A 21,040-nucleotide genomic window follows, 5' to 3' on the forward strand; every position below is an offset into this window, starting at 1 on the left:
GTATACACAGTATACAGTATACAGTATACACAGTACAGTGGATATGTATTGTTTATTTTTATTTACACTGTGGTAACATATTGTAGTATGATGCATATATTTTAACATGTTGCTTAAATTTTTTTGTTTTTATTTTCTCTCAGTATATGGTGCTATGTATTGAAGCACTTATTTTCCAAACTTCTTATCTTTCTAATTTTTTAAAAATTTCTCTTTGCTAATATAGACGAGCAACTGTTTAACCCAATTGCCCCCTAGGGATCAATTAATCATTTCTAAATCTAAATATGAATTACTACTCAAAATACAGCCCAAATATTATTCAATGTAAGATGTATAAAGAAAAAATAATGGGACATTATGAACTTTTTGAGTAACAGTAGAGTTCAGAGGACTGTAATTGACTCTTTCTGTTCTTATTGCTAAATTTAATATGATTTGTGAAAATGAATGGTTAATATCGAAAGGCTGGCCATTCGTCCCTGTATTTACAGCAGCTTCTGTGATGAGTAAGAAAGGGGCAGGTATTAGATTATGAGATTCTTTTTTCCGCTCCTGTTTGTTAATGGAATGTGTGTGTTATGAGAAAAAAAGTGTATGATGGGTTTTTGTTATTGTTTTGGAAATTATACACTGACATGAGCAATTAAACCAAATATGAATCAATTAATGAATAAATGAATGAATAAGATAACTGTACAGCATGCCATAAAATATAATAAAAATGTCATAGTATAGTATGCCATTGAAAAACACTAAAAATGTCAGTGAAAAATGTCATAAAAATCATTCACTGCTCACACTAGAAGATCACCGATTTAAATATGACCCAAGTTCAGTGCGTCCTCTCACCTGACGGCAGGCTGATGCGGTTTCCATCCTTCAGTTTGAGGCGGGAACGTTTAAATTTGCCTTTCCTCTTCTTCACGTTGGGTTTGTCTTTGTTGAGTTGGAAAATGAGGATGTTGAGCTCTCTCTCCAGCACGTTGATCTCCCGCTCTGCCAGCTGCTGCTCCCGACGCTTTAGCAGCTCCTCCTGAGACTTCTGCTGGAGGGCGGCCCGCGTCAGCTCCTCTTCTCTGGAACGTAGCTCCTAGAAGAACCAGGTACCAACATTATCTCTCAGCTTTTTGGTTTGTAAACAAAACAGTAACTCAGACTAAAATTCTGATTTTGTATAAGATGTAAATAATACAACAGGCAGCTGTACCCAAGTTAGTCTTACGTAATATTCAATGAATAAAAAGCCTGAACTGTATCTGTATCTGTATCTATCAGCCAGAGACTGGTGCAATTTCTTGCATTTGTTTCACAAATTGCAAGAAATTAGTAGGTTCAGACAATTATCTTTAAAAATCTAGGGAAAAACATCTTGGTAAAAAGGGGAAACTATATTTCTACTTATCATAATTACATATTCAAAATTATTTTGCAGAACTGTTATAACTTTTAAGCATATTTGTTTTTGTTCTACTTTCTTTCTCTTTCTTTTTTTTATAATTTTCAGGTAATTTTCTCTTATGTTACATTAATTTCACATTAATTTTGGGTAATTTCTTCTTTCATTGCTCATTGCCTTTTTCCCATGTTTTTGACTGAAATCAAATTACATTGTTCAGGTTTTAAAAGGTTTCAAGTGGCCGACATGCAGGAAACAAGAGACAAGCCCGAGTAGAAATGAGGAAATGTAGGTGATTGTAAAAAAAACATTGTAAAACACCGACGTATTTCTGAGCTACAATAATGGCTACATAGCGATAATTTGCCATTTTGTTATATTACGTCAAAGGTTATCCATGGAAGATTATTGTCACAATATCATTACACACAAGAAAATTCCATGACTTTTCCAAAACTTTCAATGATTTTGACTAATTGGATGACTTTTCAAGGCCTGAAAATTGTGATTGTGAAATTCTTTTCCAGGTTTTTCATGACTGCAGAAACCCTGAATATAGGCCTATGTAAAATTCCCTTGTAAGCGAAGGGAAAATGCATTGCCGAGAGTCAAACAGGTAGAAACACATCTCATAATTCATATGTAACTCGAGAAAAGCTCTCGCAGACAGACATCTATAAGACGGGTGTGAGTGTGAGCCGTCTTTTAGATAACTCCTTCTATAACACGTTGGTTTCAGGAGATTACTGCCTGCTGTTTCAGGCCATATTACAAAGCTAACCAGTCTTGTCTCCTCCCATGGCTTACTCTTTCTTCAGTCCCTCTATTTTCTCTTTAATTGCTCTCAGCTGAGTAATAATAATCCTTACTGGATGACTTCCATAAAGCAGCTTTACAGTCAAGCCACTTCAGCCACCCACCTAGACACAGATTACTGTGGGACGTTTACAGGAAATCTGCTGATGTAGTGGTTAATTCTACATGAAATCTTCTAAAATTTGCAATGGGAAAATGTTAGATAATGCTTAAAGCCGTGTATTTCTCTTAGTTTATGAAAGCTTTACATACTGAGAAAGCTTTGTAGGGTTTTGTCATGGTGAGATGGTGCAGGTTAAGAGATTAATTTGAATGACTGGAAGTTTCATAACACACAACTACATGTTGAAAGGCGGTTAAGCATTCCCGAAAGACTAGAACCCCGTAGAATACATACATTTATAATTCAGAAAGTTAAATTATTATATATAATGCAAAAGTTCATTATTTTAAAATATAAAAAAAACACCTGTGAAGATTTTAGTATCCCTGTCATTCAGTTCACTCGCTCTGTGTGCTGATCCTGCTGTTTCTACAAACACTAATTAACCCCCCTCTTTAAGCCAGCGATGGGAGACTCATACAGGAAGCAGATTAAGGTCTTAACAAGGGGAAGTACGCTAAAGCACCTCGGCATTAATGACTCGTTTTGTTAAACGTGCGATTAGCTTTTCCACTGAAAGTAACCAATTAAACCTTTTAGCCCGTAAAAAGCTGTCCCAAGCCATTCAGTAGGGTTCGACCAAATCTTAATAGATTATTCAACATGTATCATCACTAAAAAAATATAAAAGCAGAGAATAGTACAAGAAGGACAGAAGGTCTGTTACATATACTGTATGTCTAGTTTCCAATTCTCCACACTGTGTGAGACAAGAGGCGAGAAAGGAGAAAATAAAGCCCTGATATTGTGTGTATGGTGTAGTAATGTCAGGGACGCCACATTTGAACGTTAGTGTTTCAGCACTCAGTACTACCTTCTCTTTGGTCCTGAGCTCATCAAACATCTCCTGGATCTCCACACGCCAGTCGTCCTGCATGCTGTGGAAGGAGTCCTGGGGCATTGTGGCCATCACCGCCTCCTCGATGGCTGACAGCTGCTCCAGGATGCAGGAGAAGGAGGGACGCACGTGGGGGTCCTGGTCCCAGCACTCTGAACACATCACAAAGTTAGATCGAGACATTAATAAACAAATGTATTGTTCCTGTAATCACACATATTCCCAAACAATATTCTTGACAACAGGCCTAGAGGCGAAAAGTCGAAGATCCCTGTGTATAGAAATTCGGTGATTGTTCTATGTTACTAAGGTGTGCCTGAAGACAAAGTCAATTTTATGTTTAATTGTTAATTAAATCCGGGCTCAACACTAACTTTTAACAATAGTAGGAAGGCTGGGACCAGAATCAGGTTTTGATTTCCAAAACTGAAAAAATGCATGACTTCACTACAAGACTTCAACGTGACCTAAACTGTTTCCGATTAACATCAAGGTTACTCTCGGTCACTATTGTCTCCGACACGACTATACCCGACTAGTTTAACAATATGAGCAAGTCAGTGAGAAAAAAAAGCACTTTTGATGGACGAAACTTTGCCATATGCAATTGCTACACAGGATTACGTTAGAACTGTTGAAAAATGTGTCGCAGCTCCCGGCTCAGCTGATGCATTGGAGTGATTTTAAGACCCGTGGTAAGTACGAATCATTCACACATCCAAACATGTAAACATAGGGCCCAGGCTGAAAAATACCGGAATTCCCCTTTAAGGCACTACCATATGTAGCTATATGCCAGGTATACAATGAAAATGTGAGACACAAGAGTATTAATCTCATCTTATCTGTTTGTTCAGGTTCATCTGGTTCCTGTCAGTTGAATCTACTTACAGATTTGTTTGTGATGTTGATGCGTTAGGCAAACTTTTCTCACCACAATCAAATAACTTAGCTTTGAAACTGTCTCTAAAACACACATCTGTATGCACGTAAATCATCAACTCACATACAGCACTGACTGGTTCCAGTTCTGACTGTAACAGCAATTCTAAAATATCATTAATGCAAAAATACTAAAATTTTGTTTATTTTAGGGTGTTCATTTTGCTGTGTTTACCCAGTCTATTTTTTATTTGTTAAAAATGGTTGCAACTGATGGTAACCAAAGGTCAAAGATTAGTTGCCAATTTCTCAAAATTCTCCTTGTTATGTGCAGAACTTTTTTTTTTTTTTAAATTATCAATCATCAGTAACTTCATTTCTGAGTTATTCTCAATGAAACATTATGAACTTTACTTTGGTGATACACTGCAGTTACTGGTGATAATAATAACTTTGGTCTGATACTATGATAAAGAGTTCTGGGGGTAGCAAAAGAAACTACAGTCCCAATTCCTTTCATCATGAAACAACAAAATTAAGTTTGCTACTAAATGTTAAAGAAGTCACAGTGAAAAGAGCTGGTTATTTCACTATCGCCTGTAGCTTTTTATCTATCGACCCACTGCCGCTGCTGCTTTTTGCTCTATTACTGCATGCAATAGTTTAAACTGATTCGCTCTCAACAATTTCAAAATATGACCTTTGTCTTGTTTTGTAGAAATGTTTTTGATTAATGGTCATGGTAAAAGCTAAGCTCAATGAAAAACACACTGCATTTCCTGTGACCCCTTCATGATAAAAGTCGCCTCATGTTTTGCCACTTAAATGTTTTAATGTGAAGCTGCAGCAGTAGGAAAGTTTGCATTAGAAGTAAGTTAATACAGCATTTTTAAGCAAATGTTACCCTCAACACCTGGGTCATAATACTGCAAATATATAAATACTGCAATACTTTCACCAGTAGGCTACCGGCTCAATCACCATTGGATTATTTTATTCACAAAAAGATAATGACTGACGAGGCATTTCTTAAAATGTAAATTTTCAAGATTATTATAACTTTAGGGAAGAGAACCTCTTTTGTGGTTTATTTTATTGTCGAGTTTGCAATGTTATGTCACGTTATGTTCTCATCTGACACTTATTACACCACTGCAGCAGGTTTTTCTTCCTCTGTTAATTTACCTTCCATGAGCTTGGCAAAGGGTTCGGGGCAAGTGGAGGGGATTGGCAGAGTTAACTTATTGACTGCCACACCGTACGCAACAGCCAGGCCATCTATCCCGCGGTATGGCACCTCCCCTGTTAACAGCTCCCACAGCAAGACACCATAGCTGGTGGATGACGCACACACAAAGGCAATAAAAAGAAAGTAAAAGAGAGAGGGAGGAATATTTAACAAGGGAATGAGTAATAATGTCAAAAATGTTGGGGTCCGTGTGTGGTGTGTTATTTGTCATACCTCCAGACGTCACTGCCTTTGGAGAAAAGAGATGACTTGATGACCTCGGGGGCCATCCAAGAGTAGGTGCCTGCAGCTGACATTTTTGTGGTTTTGTGCCACTCCCTGGCCAGGCCGAAATCTGTGATCTTCAAGGTCTTCCTCCCGATGTCGTCATTCTCAATCTTTTCAAGTAATAAAACTGAAATAAAGAGTGATACATTAGAGTGGGATGAAGGCAAAAAAGGAATCTAAATAAATATACTCAAGGGAAAGGGCACAACAAGCACTGAGTGATTGAGAGAAAGTGAAAAGTGGAAAGACAGGATATGGATGAAAGTGACAGGTGTGTAGGGGGTAATAGAAAGAGGAGAAAGAATAGTGACAGAGAAAGGGAGATACAAAGAGTGGGGGACAGAGAGGAAGACTGCTGTGCAGGTGAGGAGATGATAGTCGATATTCAGCAGGGCCAACAGAGGTATGCAGGTCATTTATTACTGTAGTAACAGAAGGTTGACAGCGCCACAAAGCGCCTGTCCTCAGGTCCTAAAACTGTTTAACACATTAAAGACAGCCGGAACCCTCCAAACCCGCCTGTAACACTAAACCTCGCCTGAGAGCCTGCAACAGTGAAGCCACAATCCTCTGACGTGCGCAGTCAGGTCAAGTTTTACTCACCCATTTTATATTAGTGAGTCCTGTTATTGTGACTTATCTCTATATGTTCCTATATAAATGGATAAAGTGCGCCGTGTTTCGCGTGGATGATTTTTACTGTCACTCAGCGTGCTTACACTTTGGACAGGTGACATGATTTGATGGCACATAATTGCAAAATGGAGGAAGAGAGAGAAAACAGCAAAGGGCCAAAAGAAGAGACGGGCCAGAGAAAACAACCGAAAGGGTCAAAAGTTTGGGATGACTTCAAGCTTAAACGAAGCTAAAACTCTGCACAGTGCATCTATTGTAAAATTGAAGTCGCCCAACACAATAGCACAACTAAAATGTATAACTGCTTTAATACAAAGTGAATCTTCAAAATTGGGAAGTTGAAACTAGATGATATTGGTCATTTTTGCTTAATAAAAATTAACAATTTATTTAATTTTAAAATAGTTGCAGATTAAAATACAATCGATTGTTTCAGCTCTAATATGGAAAATACAGAAATGTAACCAAGCATTTAAAGTTAAATAAGCTATGATGTAAAATGCACACAAATAGCATTAAACAAAAAAAAAATAAGCACTTGTAAACACTTGTGTCATTTGTTCTAATATCACTGATAAACACAGGAGTCAGCAAGACATAAAGAGCATTTCAGGTTTTTAATCCTGTGCCACCCACGAACAGGTGACGACTGGGCAGTAATGATATTTTTCTACAGTCCAATGTTTCTCTTTCAGCAGGAATGAACCTTCTCTGTATGCTGATACGCTAACTGCCAAATAGTCTTGTTATCTCTTTGACAACTAGTCGCAGCCTTTTCCATGGAGCGGCGCATCAACAGCCAAAACAGACTCTTTGATCCTTTGGATGCTCTTGGTATTATTTTCAACATTTGTTTTTACCTCTGCCAAAATCTCCTCACATTACAAACTGTCCCATTTCATCATTTACATGTCGTCTTAACACTGCAGGTCAATTTGGACATGTCCTATCAGCTGTGTTGATTCTAAAGAAAGCCAAACCCAGCAAAAAAAAAAAAAAAACTAAAACTTGAGTCAAAATGTCCTTTAAGGCACTTAGGTGTTAAAACAAACACTTGAGTGTAATTCCGACACAAACAATCTGTGGTAATATTCCCATGGGAAAAAAGGGTGTAATGATAAAGACGCATAGTGGACGTGTTGAAAAACACATTAAGGCATTTTGAGTTTCTTCACCTGCTGTATCAAAATGAACACTTGAAAAGTTACTCTGTTTTGTTAACAGCTTATACAAAAGCTCTGATGCGTGTGCAAGAATTAGTTGAATGAAGTAGCTGCACTTTGTGCTGCATTATCACTCACTGACCTTGGACTTCCTCCCTCACAGCAATACCAAACTAAAACCTGCCAAAACTCCCGCACACATGAACCTTTTCCGCATTTCTCAGTAGCACTCGTGCACAAACATGAACTACACTTTTTTACTTCTTTTATAACCACCTGACACCCAGATGGCATGGTTTACCTATAATAATGATACTGTTCTTCAATCCTAGTAAGGAATACAATGTGATTATTACACAACAAATGTGTCAAGACTGAACAGATCTACTGAGAGGTGTAGGAGGGGTTGAAGGAGGATAGCTGTTGACTTCAAGAACAGATAGTGTGGTCAGAAATTGGCTTAGAGACTTTGAGACAGATGGATGAATCTCAACGGACTCCTCAGTGAAAATCTGTGTATTTGAAAAAAAAAATTGAAACAAACATATTTATTTCTTATGTTGCTCTATGCCTGTTGACACACAGAGACAGAGCCGGCAGAAAAATACTTGGTACAACGATAAAAGTCATTTTTCAAGTGAAAACACCAGGATTTCCCACACATTCATTTATTTGTAGCAGCCTGCCACAATTAAAACATCTGCCGTCATGAATAGATTTTCTATATTTGGAGCTGGACCTTTCGTTAGGAGTGATTTCTTAGTATTAATATACCATTGGAGTTATTTAGACCACCACACTGTCAGAGCGCAGAGTGCACTCTGGGCAGAGATGGAGCAGCAGAGAGTCAGGTGCCATGAAAGTGAAACTGTTCCTGTATATCGACGGATGAGTCATCCCATGTGTATGTGCATTTCTTAATCATATTTTTAAATTCTGCTGTCCTCTAGTCTGTGTTCATCAAGTCTGCATGAATGTATGCATCATTTATACATGGCACTTTGGCTAAAACCACCAAGGACATACAGCTTGCGTACTGCAAACACATCTGCACAACAGAAAAGTTACCATTTTATCCCAATGAACAAATACATGAACAGACAATTCCTGCTTATTAACTAGGTCTATCAAAAACAAACTGTTGCTAGGCACTTACTTAGACACACTGAAAACACAATTTCAGAGGGTGAAGTGATTTCAAGCAGTATTTTAACTGTAGTGTGACTCCTATGGGTCTCCACTAATAACGGGGGTTTTGGTGCCATTACTAGCCTCGGGCACAGAGGGGATCCTCTACCCAGGCTGCAACAAAAGGAATTCCATTACAAACAGGTTTCACTAGACCAAAGATATACTCCCACTTCCTGTTGTCAAGTCCTCTCGCAGTGATTCCATAGATTCCTCCCAGCCGACTCTGAAGGCTTATAATGACTTATGATGGGTTAGTTACACAACCCAGAAGAACAGTGGTTTTGGGATAACCCCTGTCTGCGTTGACTGGACTATAGAATATCATGCCAAGCACTCTCTTTGTAGCTCCATGATACTTCAGTGTCAGCCCTCTAGAAATTTCTGATAAAAGACCTAGCTCCTGTCTACATGACTCCATGCTGACGTGATGCTAAAAAGACACCTTTAAACCCCAGCCAGCCATTTTGTTTGGCTACTGAAGTCTATTAGCAGCAAAGCTAACAGCTCAAACACTACAGGCACTTTCAAGAAAGGATGAACTGTGAAATACATGCATGCCAAATAAAATATCTTCTCACTAAATTAAAAAAAGACAAATATAAATAAGCAAGTGAGGCTGCAACTAACAGTTAAACTTATCAATCAATCTGCCAGTTATTTTCTTGATAATTGTGATCTTTAAAAGGTCTGAAAACTTTAAAAAGGAATTGCATGTTGCGTTTTATGCATGAATTACGCTACATGAAATGGTTTTTATTATTATGTTTCAGTGACTCTCACAATCGATGCTGTGATGTATGCATCTAAGCTTATGTTTTTTGAAAGCAGATAGCACAGGAATTGTCAGTTACTATTTGTAAACAGAGTCGCAGATGAAAATGAAAGCCAATCCCAGATTCACTCTCCTTTTTGCATTTGCCTCACTATATTTGTACTTTTTGATGCCGTATTCACATCTCCGGAACACAGCAAAATATAAACATTTAATTACACCCTGTTTAAAGGTGTATTTCATGTAAACATGTTCTTTCTTGAGAAAATTTTGTAAAACTGAGAAATTTGCAACTTAGCAATGAGCTAAATTAGGTCTCACAGTCTCCTCTTCACCGACTAAAGGCTCACCTGCAGCCACCACCCCATCTTTGAAGTCCACCTCCCATGACCTCCTCACCCCATTCCAGTTTTCCCAAAAAGGATAATCTCAGCAGCTTTTCAACAAGAAGCTCCACATCAAGTTATTTTGTCAAAAATAGCCTGCCCACCTGGGAAAAGCTACACACTAAAAAGAACATCTTGTTTTATTGATATTATGTATTCTTTAAAATGTCTCACTGCTCTTAGACAATTTTTACCTTTTACTTCCTTAACATAAACATTTTAAACTCTGCACATGCCAAAATTATATTAAGTATATTAAAAGTGCAATATCTCAAATGAATTTGAAACAATAACAGCAATACACTCCTGTTACAAAGCATGGAATTTCACCAAAAAATGTATTCAAAAAGCAGAATATGCTTTGGTTGACTTCTGTTAGGGACATCCTAAAAGTCAAGCCCCAGGCTAAACCACACCCTATACTGGATCTAGTGCCTGTTTACAGGCTCAGTTTAAAGTTAGCACATGTAAACTTTAAAGCACGTACAGCTGAGCTAATGAACAAAATCAGATTAGTCAGTCTTGAGTATTGTTTTGCTGCTACAGACAATTTCAGGCCTGTTTGGATATGCTAAGTAGGGGTGGGGCAATTGTAACCCAATTATTACTTGTGCATGACTTTAATCCTGTCTAAATATGGACTATGTCACCACATTTTAAGAACTGCACACTCACACACTGTTACATGCCAGTAAAAATAGCTCAAGGTTATTGCATCTGCATGACTGCACTTACATCCTAACATTTGCTGGTATACTGGAGTCATTACTAACTCGTCTATTCTTCAGTTTTCTTCATCAACATAAAGGCACAAACAACACCGCACTTTAGATTAATAAAAGCAGCTGCATGTAAATAACAATTATGTTATCATCACAGTTAAATTATTAGTTTGGTCAGCTCCATTAGTTACAGGCTATTTGTAAAACCTGTTTGGTTTAAATAAACCATATGCTGTAAACTACTGATTACTTTCATACTGATTTACAATCTATTAATCCATTGTGAATTCTAATTACAAATGTCTTGCGATACTTTGCAAAAACTGTCCTTTAAACCTGTCGTGTCTGTAAAGTTTATGACTCAGACGCTATGTTGTTTTCCGTGCTTTTTCTTACTCTCTCTCTCTGAAAAGAAGATGTTTTGAAGCAGACACCAGTGTAGCGCAATTGGAGATGGATATGCCTCCGAGGCAGACCCCACCCTCAGTCCAACCCCCATTTAATTCCCCTTTCCAACAGTGGATCTTCAGGCAGACCCATCTTTCATGGTGGAACAGTGGGAAGATCAGAAGCAGAGCTACAGCCTTCAAAGCAGGTCCCACGCTTCTTACCATTGCTTTCTCCCCCTCAAGGTAAAAAAGAAAGAAGAAAACACTTTTTGGGAAAAACATGACTGTTTCTTCACTTCTTAAGAAACTCAAAGTTCCTCAAGTTTAACTCCCTGCAACTCTGCAGCAGCTGAGACTCCATAAACCATTATTCAAATAAAAAGTTTAGGTTGATTTGCCGGACAGCACACACAGTACCCCCATTCAGTCAGCATCAATGCTCACAATTTCTAAACATGAATGCATTCAACACCTAAAAATCCCAAGACACTGCTGACATTTTTTTTTTTAGCTTTTGCTGTTAAAACAGCAGAATTATTACGATTCAAAAAAGTTCAAAATATCTCATATAAACCTTTAAGTTTCCGTATACAGCATTCAAAGCCTTAATATACTATAGGCAAACAACAATTTGCTTTCTAAATATTCAGTGCTGTAGAAAAATACATATTTGAGGGAAAACATGACTGACTTCTCTCTTTGACAAACTCAAAATAATAATGCATAAGCTGAGACAATAAACTAGTGATAAATGAAATTAAGTCAGATTTAGAAAGTTAAAAAAAAGTAACAGCGCATGTGCAGTAGTACCCCCATTCAACAGAAATTAATTAATTGATTTTCCCTGTAGCAAAGACAAATAACTACATCCTTAGCTATAGTATTTGTTGCGTATGATGCATATGTTGAATACGCACAGCCAAGAAGAGCAACAGTGGGTCTTACTGAGTAAAGAATTTGCAAACAACCACAAAGCCAGTCTCATGTTTTCATCTTGTTGTCTTTCTAGTAACAGTACTGTTGGAAACTGTACTCATTATGACTCAACTTCTAAAAAATGTGGTTGCAACTAACAATTACTTTTCTTGTCATTAAATGATTAGTTGTTTGGTCAAAGCCAAAATCCAAGACCACGTCCTCAAATGTATTATTTTGTCCACAACACAGAAGAGTAAAGAAACCACAATACATTTGCATTCTTAAAAAGTTACTCAAACCTATCAGTTGTCAAATTAGTTGGCAATTAATTTAACTGTTGAAAACTAATCAATGAATAGTTGAAGCTCTTTTTAAAAAATAAAAATTGAAATGGTATACTACTACTAGAGAGATATGGATAATCCCGAGGCTTCTTTTATTTTCTTTGTGGCATAACTGAGCGTTGATGCAACACGGTTGCTGTAAAAATCCTGAGTGCAGCCTCCTAACTTGACGTGGCAGTATTTTCGTAACTGTGCCAACAGACTAAGCATGAGAGTAAGAGGGCTTCCTGTAGTAAGCAGAAACAAGGCTGCTAAACATTCCCCGACTGGTCTGTCTCTCCCAGTTGAAACGAGAGTGCCCCCAGGCATTCTGGTTGATGGGAAAAGGATCAGGGCTAATGGCTGGCTAAATCCATCTATCATGGTCACGTCTCTCCGGGCCACTTGCTCTTTGTCTGTCCTCTTCCTCTCCTAGTTTGTGTCTTTTTAAGCTTGAATTAACCCAAAACTAAGCTAATTAAAACATAAATGTTTAAAGGTGCACTGCTAGTACCTTTTGCTGTATTAGCATCTATCAAAGTGCAAGGGAGCTATGGAGGGGATTGGTTGATTCGGAAGGCAGCTCTTCTCAGCTGTGGGTCCTTTTCCTTTTCACCCTGCCCTGCAACAATAGGTGCAGTCAGGGAGAGGTCATAAAAAACACAGTGAAAGCATCTCCACTCCTCCTCTCTCCCCTCTGCCCATTCTCTCGTCAGAGAAAAGACAGGCAGTAGCTGTCTGTGTGTCACCGGGGTAATTGTGGGAAGCCTGAGAAAAGTTGCCCTGCGACACCTAGTCAAGCTTTGGTAACTTTTCCTCTTCGATTCTACTTGTTGCCAAAGTAGAGCAAGACAACAGAAAAATTACAGGAGAAAAGGGATTCTCTTGAGGGACACTTTTTCTAAGCTACATGAAGCCTGTCAAACTGTTTTCTTTCCTGTCGTGAGCTTGTTAAGATACAGTTATGAAAAAAACATGGTTTAAAAGGTTGCTTTTGCAATGCTGTTTCCACAAAAGTGAGATGGTTCGCAGGGCAAACCATCAAATTTATATGAGAACTAAAGAGAAACTGAGAACTGTGTGGTATTTTCATACCTGACGATGCAGCAGCAGGAGGACAGGCAAAATTTATTGGAAAATGCATGCAAATTAACTTACATTGGTATTGAATTGGTAGTCAATGCCAGTCTATTCTCTTAATTTTCGTTATCAGGACAAAAATGTCTAGAAGGTGCATCTTAAATTCCAATGCATATTTTTGATTGCAATAGAGTGCTGCAGGAATGAGTCCTGAAATGCAAAAAGGAGTTAGCAATTTTGCACTTCCAGTTCCCTTGTCTCTAAGTCGGGCTTTTTGAAATCGTTTTTGGTCAGATGCCTGAAATGAGGTCTGTGGTTAACAGTAGTTATAGAGACTTTCATGTTTTGCTCTGTGACATGAAATATGTCAGTTAATACCATCCTCGTACGTGACCTAAAAAAGGGAGTTGCTAAATGAGACCACAGACTGTCATCACTGCAAACAAAACTTAACATCAGCATAGTCGTGGTGATAATGAGGTCATGCTACCATAGTGTAGCTTGTTTATAAAGCAATGTTAGCTTTTTACTTTGGATATATGCATATATTTGCATATATGTAAAAAAAAAAAAAAATCTTAAAAATAGTGTTCTTTTGTGGAGAATATTTTGCTGAACAAAACGTGTAAGTATTAAACTTGGGCTTGCTTTCTAACAGATCTTATACTCTAAGTACTCTAAAAGAGCAGAGTTATGGCTGTGTTTTAATTCATCAAATGAAAATCCATTCCAGTGGACAATTGAGTAACCAGGATTATCATAAGGATATAATTATGACATAATATTAATCTGGCAGACACTTTGTGAAAAGCCACTTATAGTAAATGCATCACGTGCCACAGCAATATTATTTAGCTGCTTAAAAATAACAGGTGGATTTGTCATGTGCACATGCTCTTGCACTTTGCCCTAATTGCTGAAACCACTTAGTCAAAACAGGGTCCTTTAATGGTGTGATGCGTATCACTCTAAACTCTGAATGCAGCACATGTTCTCTTCATCTTTACTAAATTCAGTGCATTAACACAAAAAAGAAATCCTCTCTATGCTTCTAAGACTTTTGTCAGGTCTTCACAAATCTGCAGAATGACAGGTGAGTGAATAAAGCTAAGGGGAAGAGGGAGGGGAACACAGATACAGCGTGATGAAGTCTAACAATAGCTTAAGATTAATGGGAGAATGCTGTTGCACACGCTCCACACTGAACTCCATCAGTTTCAGTGGCAATTGAGCACACATTCCTGGCATACTATGGCTTGCAAAACTCCAAAGTCAATGTAGGTTATGTGTGCTGGCTCAGGGCCAGGTTTCAGTATGATTTCTTGCTCTTATCTATTGCTTTATAAAAACTTCCACTCCTTGCCTGAGGAGGAAAGTTAAAATCAAAGTTGTGAGATAAAAATTAAATAAGGGTCAATGAAAAGATGTAATGAATAAGACTAGGTTAAATAATAATTTCCACAAAAGCCTGATTGGAAGATTAAAATTACAAATAAATGTATCCTACTAACAAGTATTGTTTGTATTACCAGAGCCTTTTACAACATATGCATCCATTCCAAGATTTTGCTGACATGTTATTGCATTTAGGGGACATTACAATGAAGCTTGCAAATGTGTAATTTATTCCTGTCAGCTTGCCAAATTAGCAAAGTCTTGTAAACATACACTCTGAGCATGCACAGTGACGACTGCCTGCATGGAGCCACTCTCCAGAAATGCAAATGCAGTTGTTTCGGAACAAACTACTGTGCCCATATTTATTTTAATGAAATATTTCATTATTAATACATCAAGAATATATATATATATATATATATATATATATATATATATATATATATATAAATATAAAAGTTGAAGGTAGGCAATAAATAAGGGTCAAAAATGGATGCACTGAAAAAAACTAGAATAAACACCAAATTCCTTGAAAAGCATGTTCAGCAGATAAAAAGTGAAAATGTATCCTCCTTACAAGTAATGTCTGCATTGCCTGAAGTGAATATAACTAATGCATCCACGCCATTGAAATCTGTGTACTTAATTCCTGCCAGTTTGTCAGATTAGCAAAGTGTTGAAAACATAAACTGTGAGCCTGCACAATGACATCGGCCTTCATGGAGCCACTCTCCAGAAATTGCAAATGCAGTTGCTTCAGAACAAACTATAGTGGCCATATTTATTTTAATAAAATAATATGTCATTACACCAATACAACAGCATTTGTTAACACTTGTTTTTCATTGACAATGGAGCTCTATGGCACACAGGCATAGCTGGCTGCAACTACACAGACACTACTTGTACACAAGATCAATTCTATGTTGATTTTGATGTGTTAAGAAAGTTTCTCGATTCAAACTGGAAATGAAAACTGCAGCATTCATAGTTTTACAATTTACAAAAAAAGTAAGCATGAAAAATAACAAGGAGCAAAAGGGAGCAGAAAGGAACAAGGGAAGGTGGGTAAGTAAGGAGAAAAATAACGAAGTAAGAAGGGAAACCCCCTCAGTTTGTGGCAATAAAAGAGTACCGCTGCTCTCTGGGAGATTAAATATGAACTGAACAAAACAAAACGAGGGCTTTGAGACCCTCCGAGTCCTAGCCATTCTTCTGGCCACAGTAGCCTAGCAACCACTGCTTGACCAGTCCATTGTGCAAACGTATGTTAAGCTTTTATCCCTCATTAGCAACATTCCTCCCTGCAGGCTGGGATTTTACAGATTAGGTTGAAAAACACAAAAGAGATTGGACAAATCTTGCTGACTTCCAACATATTACTTTACAGGCTAATCATTGATCAAATAGCTGTATGTTTGTCTGCGTGGAGCATGTGTACACTGCAAGTTGATAAATGACAGGCCAAGTAACTGAGTGAAGGTGGAGAAGTTTAGTTGTGTATATGTACCTGTCTGTGTACTGGTTTAAGAAAAATACTGGAATGAAACAGCGTGACAACATAAACCAGAGATAGAAAAGACACACATCTACACTAACAGACATATTGCTCATTAATTATTTAAAAAGTGACAGATTGCCGATTAACAGTCACTCATTGCAATGTATCCATTTTCTTTTTACCCCCTGTGTAGATAATTCTCACTCCTTTTATCCTTTTAAATCAACCGACGCACACTCAACGCCAAGACAAACAGACAACAGGCCCTCACCAGCAGATGCAACAACTTCTCTAAGCTACATTATTCTAGTTTTTTACTGGGAAAACAACCCAACACACCACAGGGTGCCATTTGTGTGTTTGTGTGTAGGAAAGAGTCTTTTGTGAACTCACTGCCCTGGTTCAAAGCAAACACATACAGCTTCTTTCATTCAGTCTTTATTAAGATAAGGCTGTATATTGACAACAGATGTTCAGACTTCTGACCTCAGGATGAGCAGCTACCTGCAACTAGTAACATTACTGGTAATTTGATGTCTTTCTTGGTCTTGTTTTGTGGTAAACAGTTTTGCAGTGGACTGTGGTGCAGCGGAAATCAAGACTGAATTAAGAAAAATGTATATTTATTCCACTAGCTTGCAATCATCAGGTAAAAAGTTGAATTTTCAGGTTTCACTACAGCTCAGTCTCTTAAAGGCTTAATTTTTAAACCTCCCCCTTTACTTTAAGCTTATGCTGTCTCTGGGTCACAGTGAAGTGGCAGGATAAACACACTGACTTGTGTTTGCAGCACTGTGCCTGTTCGGGGGAGTTTGTCTGTGTATGTTCACCAAACATCCGATTAGCTGAAACAGTCTAAACAGCAGTTAAATCCTTTCTCTCCATCTGCCCTATAATTAGCACAAATCTTCCATCTTAAATAAGGCTACTTTTACAGTTGGGCTCCTCTACACTGTACACCACATGGCATCAGGGACATCATATGCACATAAAACACAATATTTCAAAGTTTGGTTTAACATTGATTGATAAATCAACATCTCTGAACACATTGACAGATTTTTTGTTTGTTTCTTTACACCTCTATGACAGTAAACTGAGTATCTTTGAGTTTTGGGACAAAACAAGACATTTGAGTACCTGATCTTCATCTTTGGGAAAAACCGATAAGCATTTTTCAACTATTTTTGGCATTTTATAGAAACTGACTGATTAGTCAGGAAAATGATTAGTCTGGTGTTAGTATGGTGTTCTTAATCTGGTGGTAAGGAAGTTCTGGTCTGTGTACATTTTACATGTTTTTTCTCTTCGTTCACACACTGACTCCAGCCAAAAACACCAAAAAATGGAGATAAACAGACACCAGAGCTGCTCCCCATATGGCCCCAGGTTGATAAGTCTCTGATCACAAAGGGCAAAATAGTGTTTGGGGTCATGTTACACACATAAACACACCTGAGTTGAAGTGGGTAGCCTGTGTCAGTGGGTATATGACTCAGACTCTTTTTCTCATCGAGACTTGTGCATTCATTATTCAGTCCTGGGAAACCAAAGTTTGCTGGCTTGTTGTCAATTGCCGGCCCATGGAGGAACTAGAACAGTTGTTGGCCTATTACATGGGACCAAGCTCCATTAACATGACCTTACTCAACAAATACGACCCCCAAATACTAATTCTTGTTTATTTTTCCAAATGTGAACACCCTCAGCAATTGTGAAACTATGCAGGCATTCCCTGCTGAATAAGCAGTCATTCTTGTATTACATAAAACACTTAAGTGAGTGGTTTTCCCTATTATTATACCTAGAAGGTTCTCTGTCTGACTTGTTTTTACCCTGTGACCTCTGGTATTAGCTCTGGTTGGTCAAGCACATGGCCTGACAGTGTAGACCGAGTGTGTCTGGTTATGTGTTTGGTAAATCAGTGACTTTATTTGAACAAGATTTCAGCTTGGATTGGAGAGGGGGCTGTGTCTGTGTGTGTGTCTGTGTGTGTGTGTGTTTTAAAGGGTGGGGGTGTGTGTGTGCGTGTGTGGGGGGGGCAACCCAGCTGAGCAAACTCTGACTTTATTTCACATCCTCTCGATGGTACCCCCACACCACCACCACCACTTCATACACCCACAGACCTTTCACACCTCTCTAAATCCATCCTGAGTAAAGGGCAGCACTGCACCAGTGATGTTGTGAAATATAGGTGCATAATGAGTTTCCAGCAACCTTAATTTAGACTGTATGGCAAAACTATGTTTTCCTAATAACATATAAGCAGGAGGTGAACATACCCCAATGCCCTGTCAGGGATACTCAACTTGCTTTGCTTGGGCCACTTTTGCAAACTGACAGGGGACCAGGGACCAGTCACAAAAGCCCCATACATGTTTCCAGGACCTTAGGATGTTACTAGGAATTTAGGACTTTTCTAGGATTTAAGGACATTTTTAGGACATTTCTGGGATTTCAGGATGCCTCTAGAATTTTGGAACATTTCTAGGATTTTAGCACATTTCTCGGATTTTGGGATTTTTCTAGAATTTTAAAGCATTTAGGGCTTAGCTAGAACCTCTGCTGGGGGGTGTGGGGAATCCACCACCAGCATTTTTTGATCAAACTCTATTTTGATGTTGTTTTATAAAGTCTGATGCCTTATGTACACTAAAAAGCACAAAAACACTCCAGGTGTGAATCACTTTTTGTAAATAAGAAAATGGTTGGGGGCCACATGGCTCCCTATCAGGGGGGGGCAAAATTGAGTATCAGTGCTTTAGAGGAAGCTATAGAGCTAGTTAACATGAACACATCTACTTAAGCAGACCTAAACCAATAGCTTAAGGGTGAATAGCTGCATGTGCAACAGGTGGATGGTTCCCACATGAGGATTTTCTGCTAAAGCTATTTCATTCATTTTAATTTCTCTATTTCACTCACACACACACACACACACACACACACACACACACACACACACACACACACACACACACACACACACACACACACACACCACGCACACACATTTCAATCTTTACTTACTGTTGCTGGACTTCAGGTCACGGTGGATAATGGGTACCACGGCCTCCTCGTGTAGGTAGAGCATCCCGCGTGCAATCTGCACGGCCCAGTTGACCAGGATGTGTGGAGGGATGCGCCTTCCGGTCAACGCCCGGTTCAGTGTCCCGCCTCGGGCATACTCCATGACCAGGCACAGGTTGGGCTCCTTCAAACACACTCCCTCCAGTTTAATAATGTTGGGATGCTGCAGCATGGAGAAAAGTTTCGCTTCTTGTTTAACACTGCTGGCGGTGGCTGTTATGTCCTCGTCTGGGTCTTGCCGAGCCGCCTTCACGGCGACCTCCTGATCTCTCCATGTGCCTCGGTAAACTTTGCCAAATCCACCCACGCCGATTATCTCCTCCAGCACCAGCTCACTGAAGGGGATCTGCACGGGCGAGCTCGGGACCTGCTCTCGTGCCCCCACAGCCCCACTCGTGGCAGGGAGACGGTAAATAGCAGGCTGGTAGGTGACATAGTTGGAGGGGAAAATCCCGACTCGGTGGTTGATTTTACCCGTCCACCACCCCTCATCCCCGGAGATCGCTGCGTCTTTGGACAGCACCTCCACCACGTCCCCTCGCCTAAGGCTGAGCTCGTCCTCGCCGCTTGCCTCGTAGTCATACGCGGCTGTCCACAGGGACCGAGTCGGGCACAGCGGGGCGGAGTGAGCCCACGCCCGGACTGTGGGGGTATCTGTCCAGGCATGCTCCGCTGTCCCACCGCCGCCCGGCCGCCCTTCACCGTTTGGGAAAGCGGCCTGCGAGACATCCATTTCTCGGTGGCCGTAGCGGCACCATAGGGTGCAGAGCTTTTGGGACAAAATTAAAACTTTAAAACAAGAAAATGTGACTTTTTGAAAACCGCATGTTGTCACATCTAAGAAACTAGCTGCCGATAACAGAGAGGCTATCCCTGCGGAGTCCAAGGCAGGAAGAAACTGTGTCCAAAGTCCTGTGGGAGAGAGAGCGTCCTGTATCCACGTCGCCACTCCGGTAAAAGAGGGTCAACAACTTGCTAGCTAGCCGAAGTACCCTTAAGCCAATGTCACCACTTTAACGGTTAAACAGCAAAATAAAGTTTGAAACCAACATTTCATATCTTGAATCTCAAATAAACTCTGCAACGAGAGTACAAACTAGTCCAAAACATAGTCCCTGCTTCTGCATAATGCTAATGCGAACAAGCTAAAGTTAGCTGATGGAGCTAAGTTACCAAGTTTTCGCAGGTGTCGCAAAAGGTGCACCTGCACCGTCCACACCGACCGGTTATAGTGAGTCTTCGAGCGGCAAGTTTTCCTCAGAAACTCACCAGTAAATATCATCTAGTCACCATATCCCGAAACACAAACTTCGTTTGCTGGTTTGTGGACTTTTAACAGGAGTTTCCACAGCGTTGGCTAGCGGGGTTAGCTTAGCATAGGTCAGCCCGTTGGAAAAGTTGCTCCTCTCAGCTTCAACATCGGTTATTCCCAAGTTTGTTTCTCCCTCGGGGACGTGACGAAAAGACGACAGGTGAACACTCAGGCAGCACATCAAATCATCGCGTATTTCGACGTAACAATGTTGGGATAAAAACGTGAAAAAATCCGTCAACTTTAATCAAAACAACCCCCCTGGTGCCGTTGTCGCCAGACGGAGTCGGATCCAGCAGTGGCTGTGCGGAGGATCATGGGGACGCTGGTGCTTCTCTGGCTGCTGGCTGTGGTGGCCTCTGATTGGTGGATTGGGTGACATGTGACCGCCGCAGCAGTCGGGGGGAGGAGGGAGGAGCTACTATAGGAATGTGTGAGGAGAGCGCGCCTTCAGGGAAATTATGGGAATAGTGGACCATATAAAGTGACACACACACACACACACACACACACACACACACACACACACACACACACTTCAA

General features: G+C 39.6%; 1 protein-coding gene across 3 annotated transcripts in view; it reads right to left on the minus strand.

Moving 5' to 3' along the window:
- map3k21 (mitogen-activated protein kinase kinase kinase 21) overlaps window positions 1-20,840 on the minus strand; it is a 32,922-nt gene extending 12,082 nt beyond the window's left edge. Inside the window, exons 1-5 of one of the 3 annotated variants that reach the window (XM_088086767.1) lie at window positions 19,127-20,840; window positions 5,561-5,741; window positions 5,284-5,432; window positions 3,193-3,368; window positions 853-1,093 (exon numbers count right to left, since the gene is read on the minus strand). In XM_088086767.1, coding sequence (XP_087942893.1) covers window positions 853-1,093; window positions 3,193-3,368; window positions 5,284-5,432; window positions 5,561-5,741; window positions 19,127-19,919 — 1,540 coding nt within the window. In that variant the 5' untranslated portion in view covers window positions 19,920-20,840. The remainder of the gene's footprint in view (window positions 1-852; window positions 1,094-3,192; window positions 3,369-5,283; window positions 5,433-5,560; window positions 5,742-19,126) is intronic. The other 2 variants (XM_088086766.1, XM_042501790.2) reach the window with 2 other exon arrangements.
- Between the last annotated feature and the right edge of the window lie 200 nt (window positions 20,841-21,040).

Source organism: Plectropomus leopardus, chromosome 13 (assembly GCF_026936395.1).
Source record: "Plectropomus leopardus strain MGB_pleo_1.0 chromosome 13, ASM2693639v1, whole genome shotgun sequence".
Lineage (NCBI taxonomy): Eukaryota > Metazoa > Chordata > Actinopteri > Perciformes > Serranidae > Plectropomus > Plectropomus leopardus.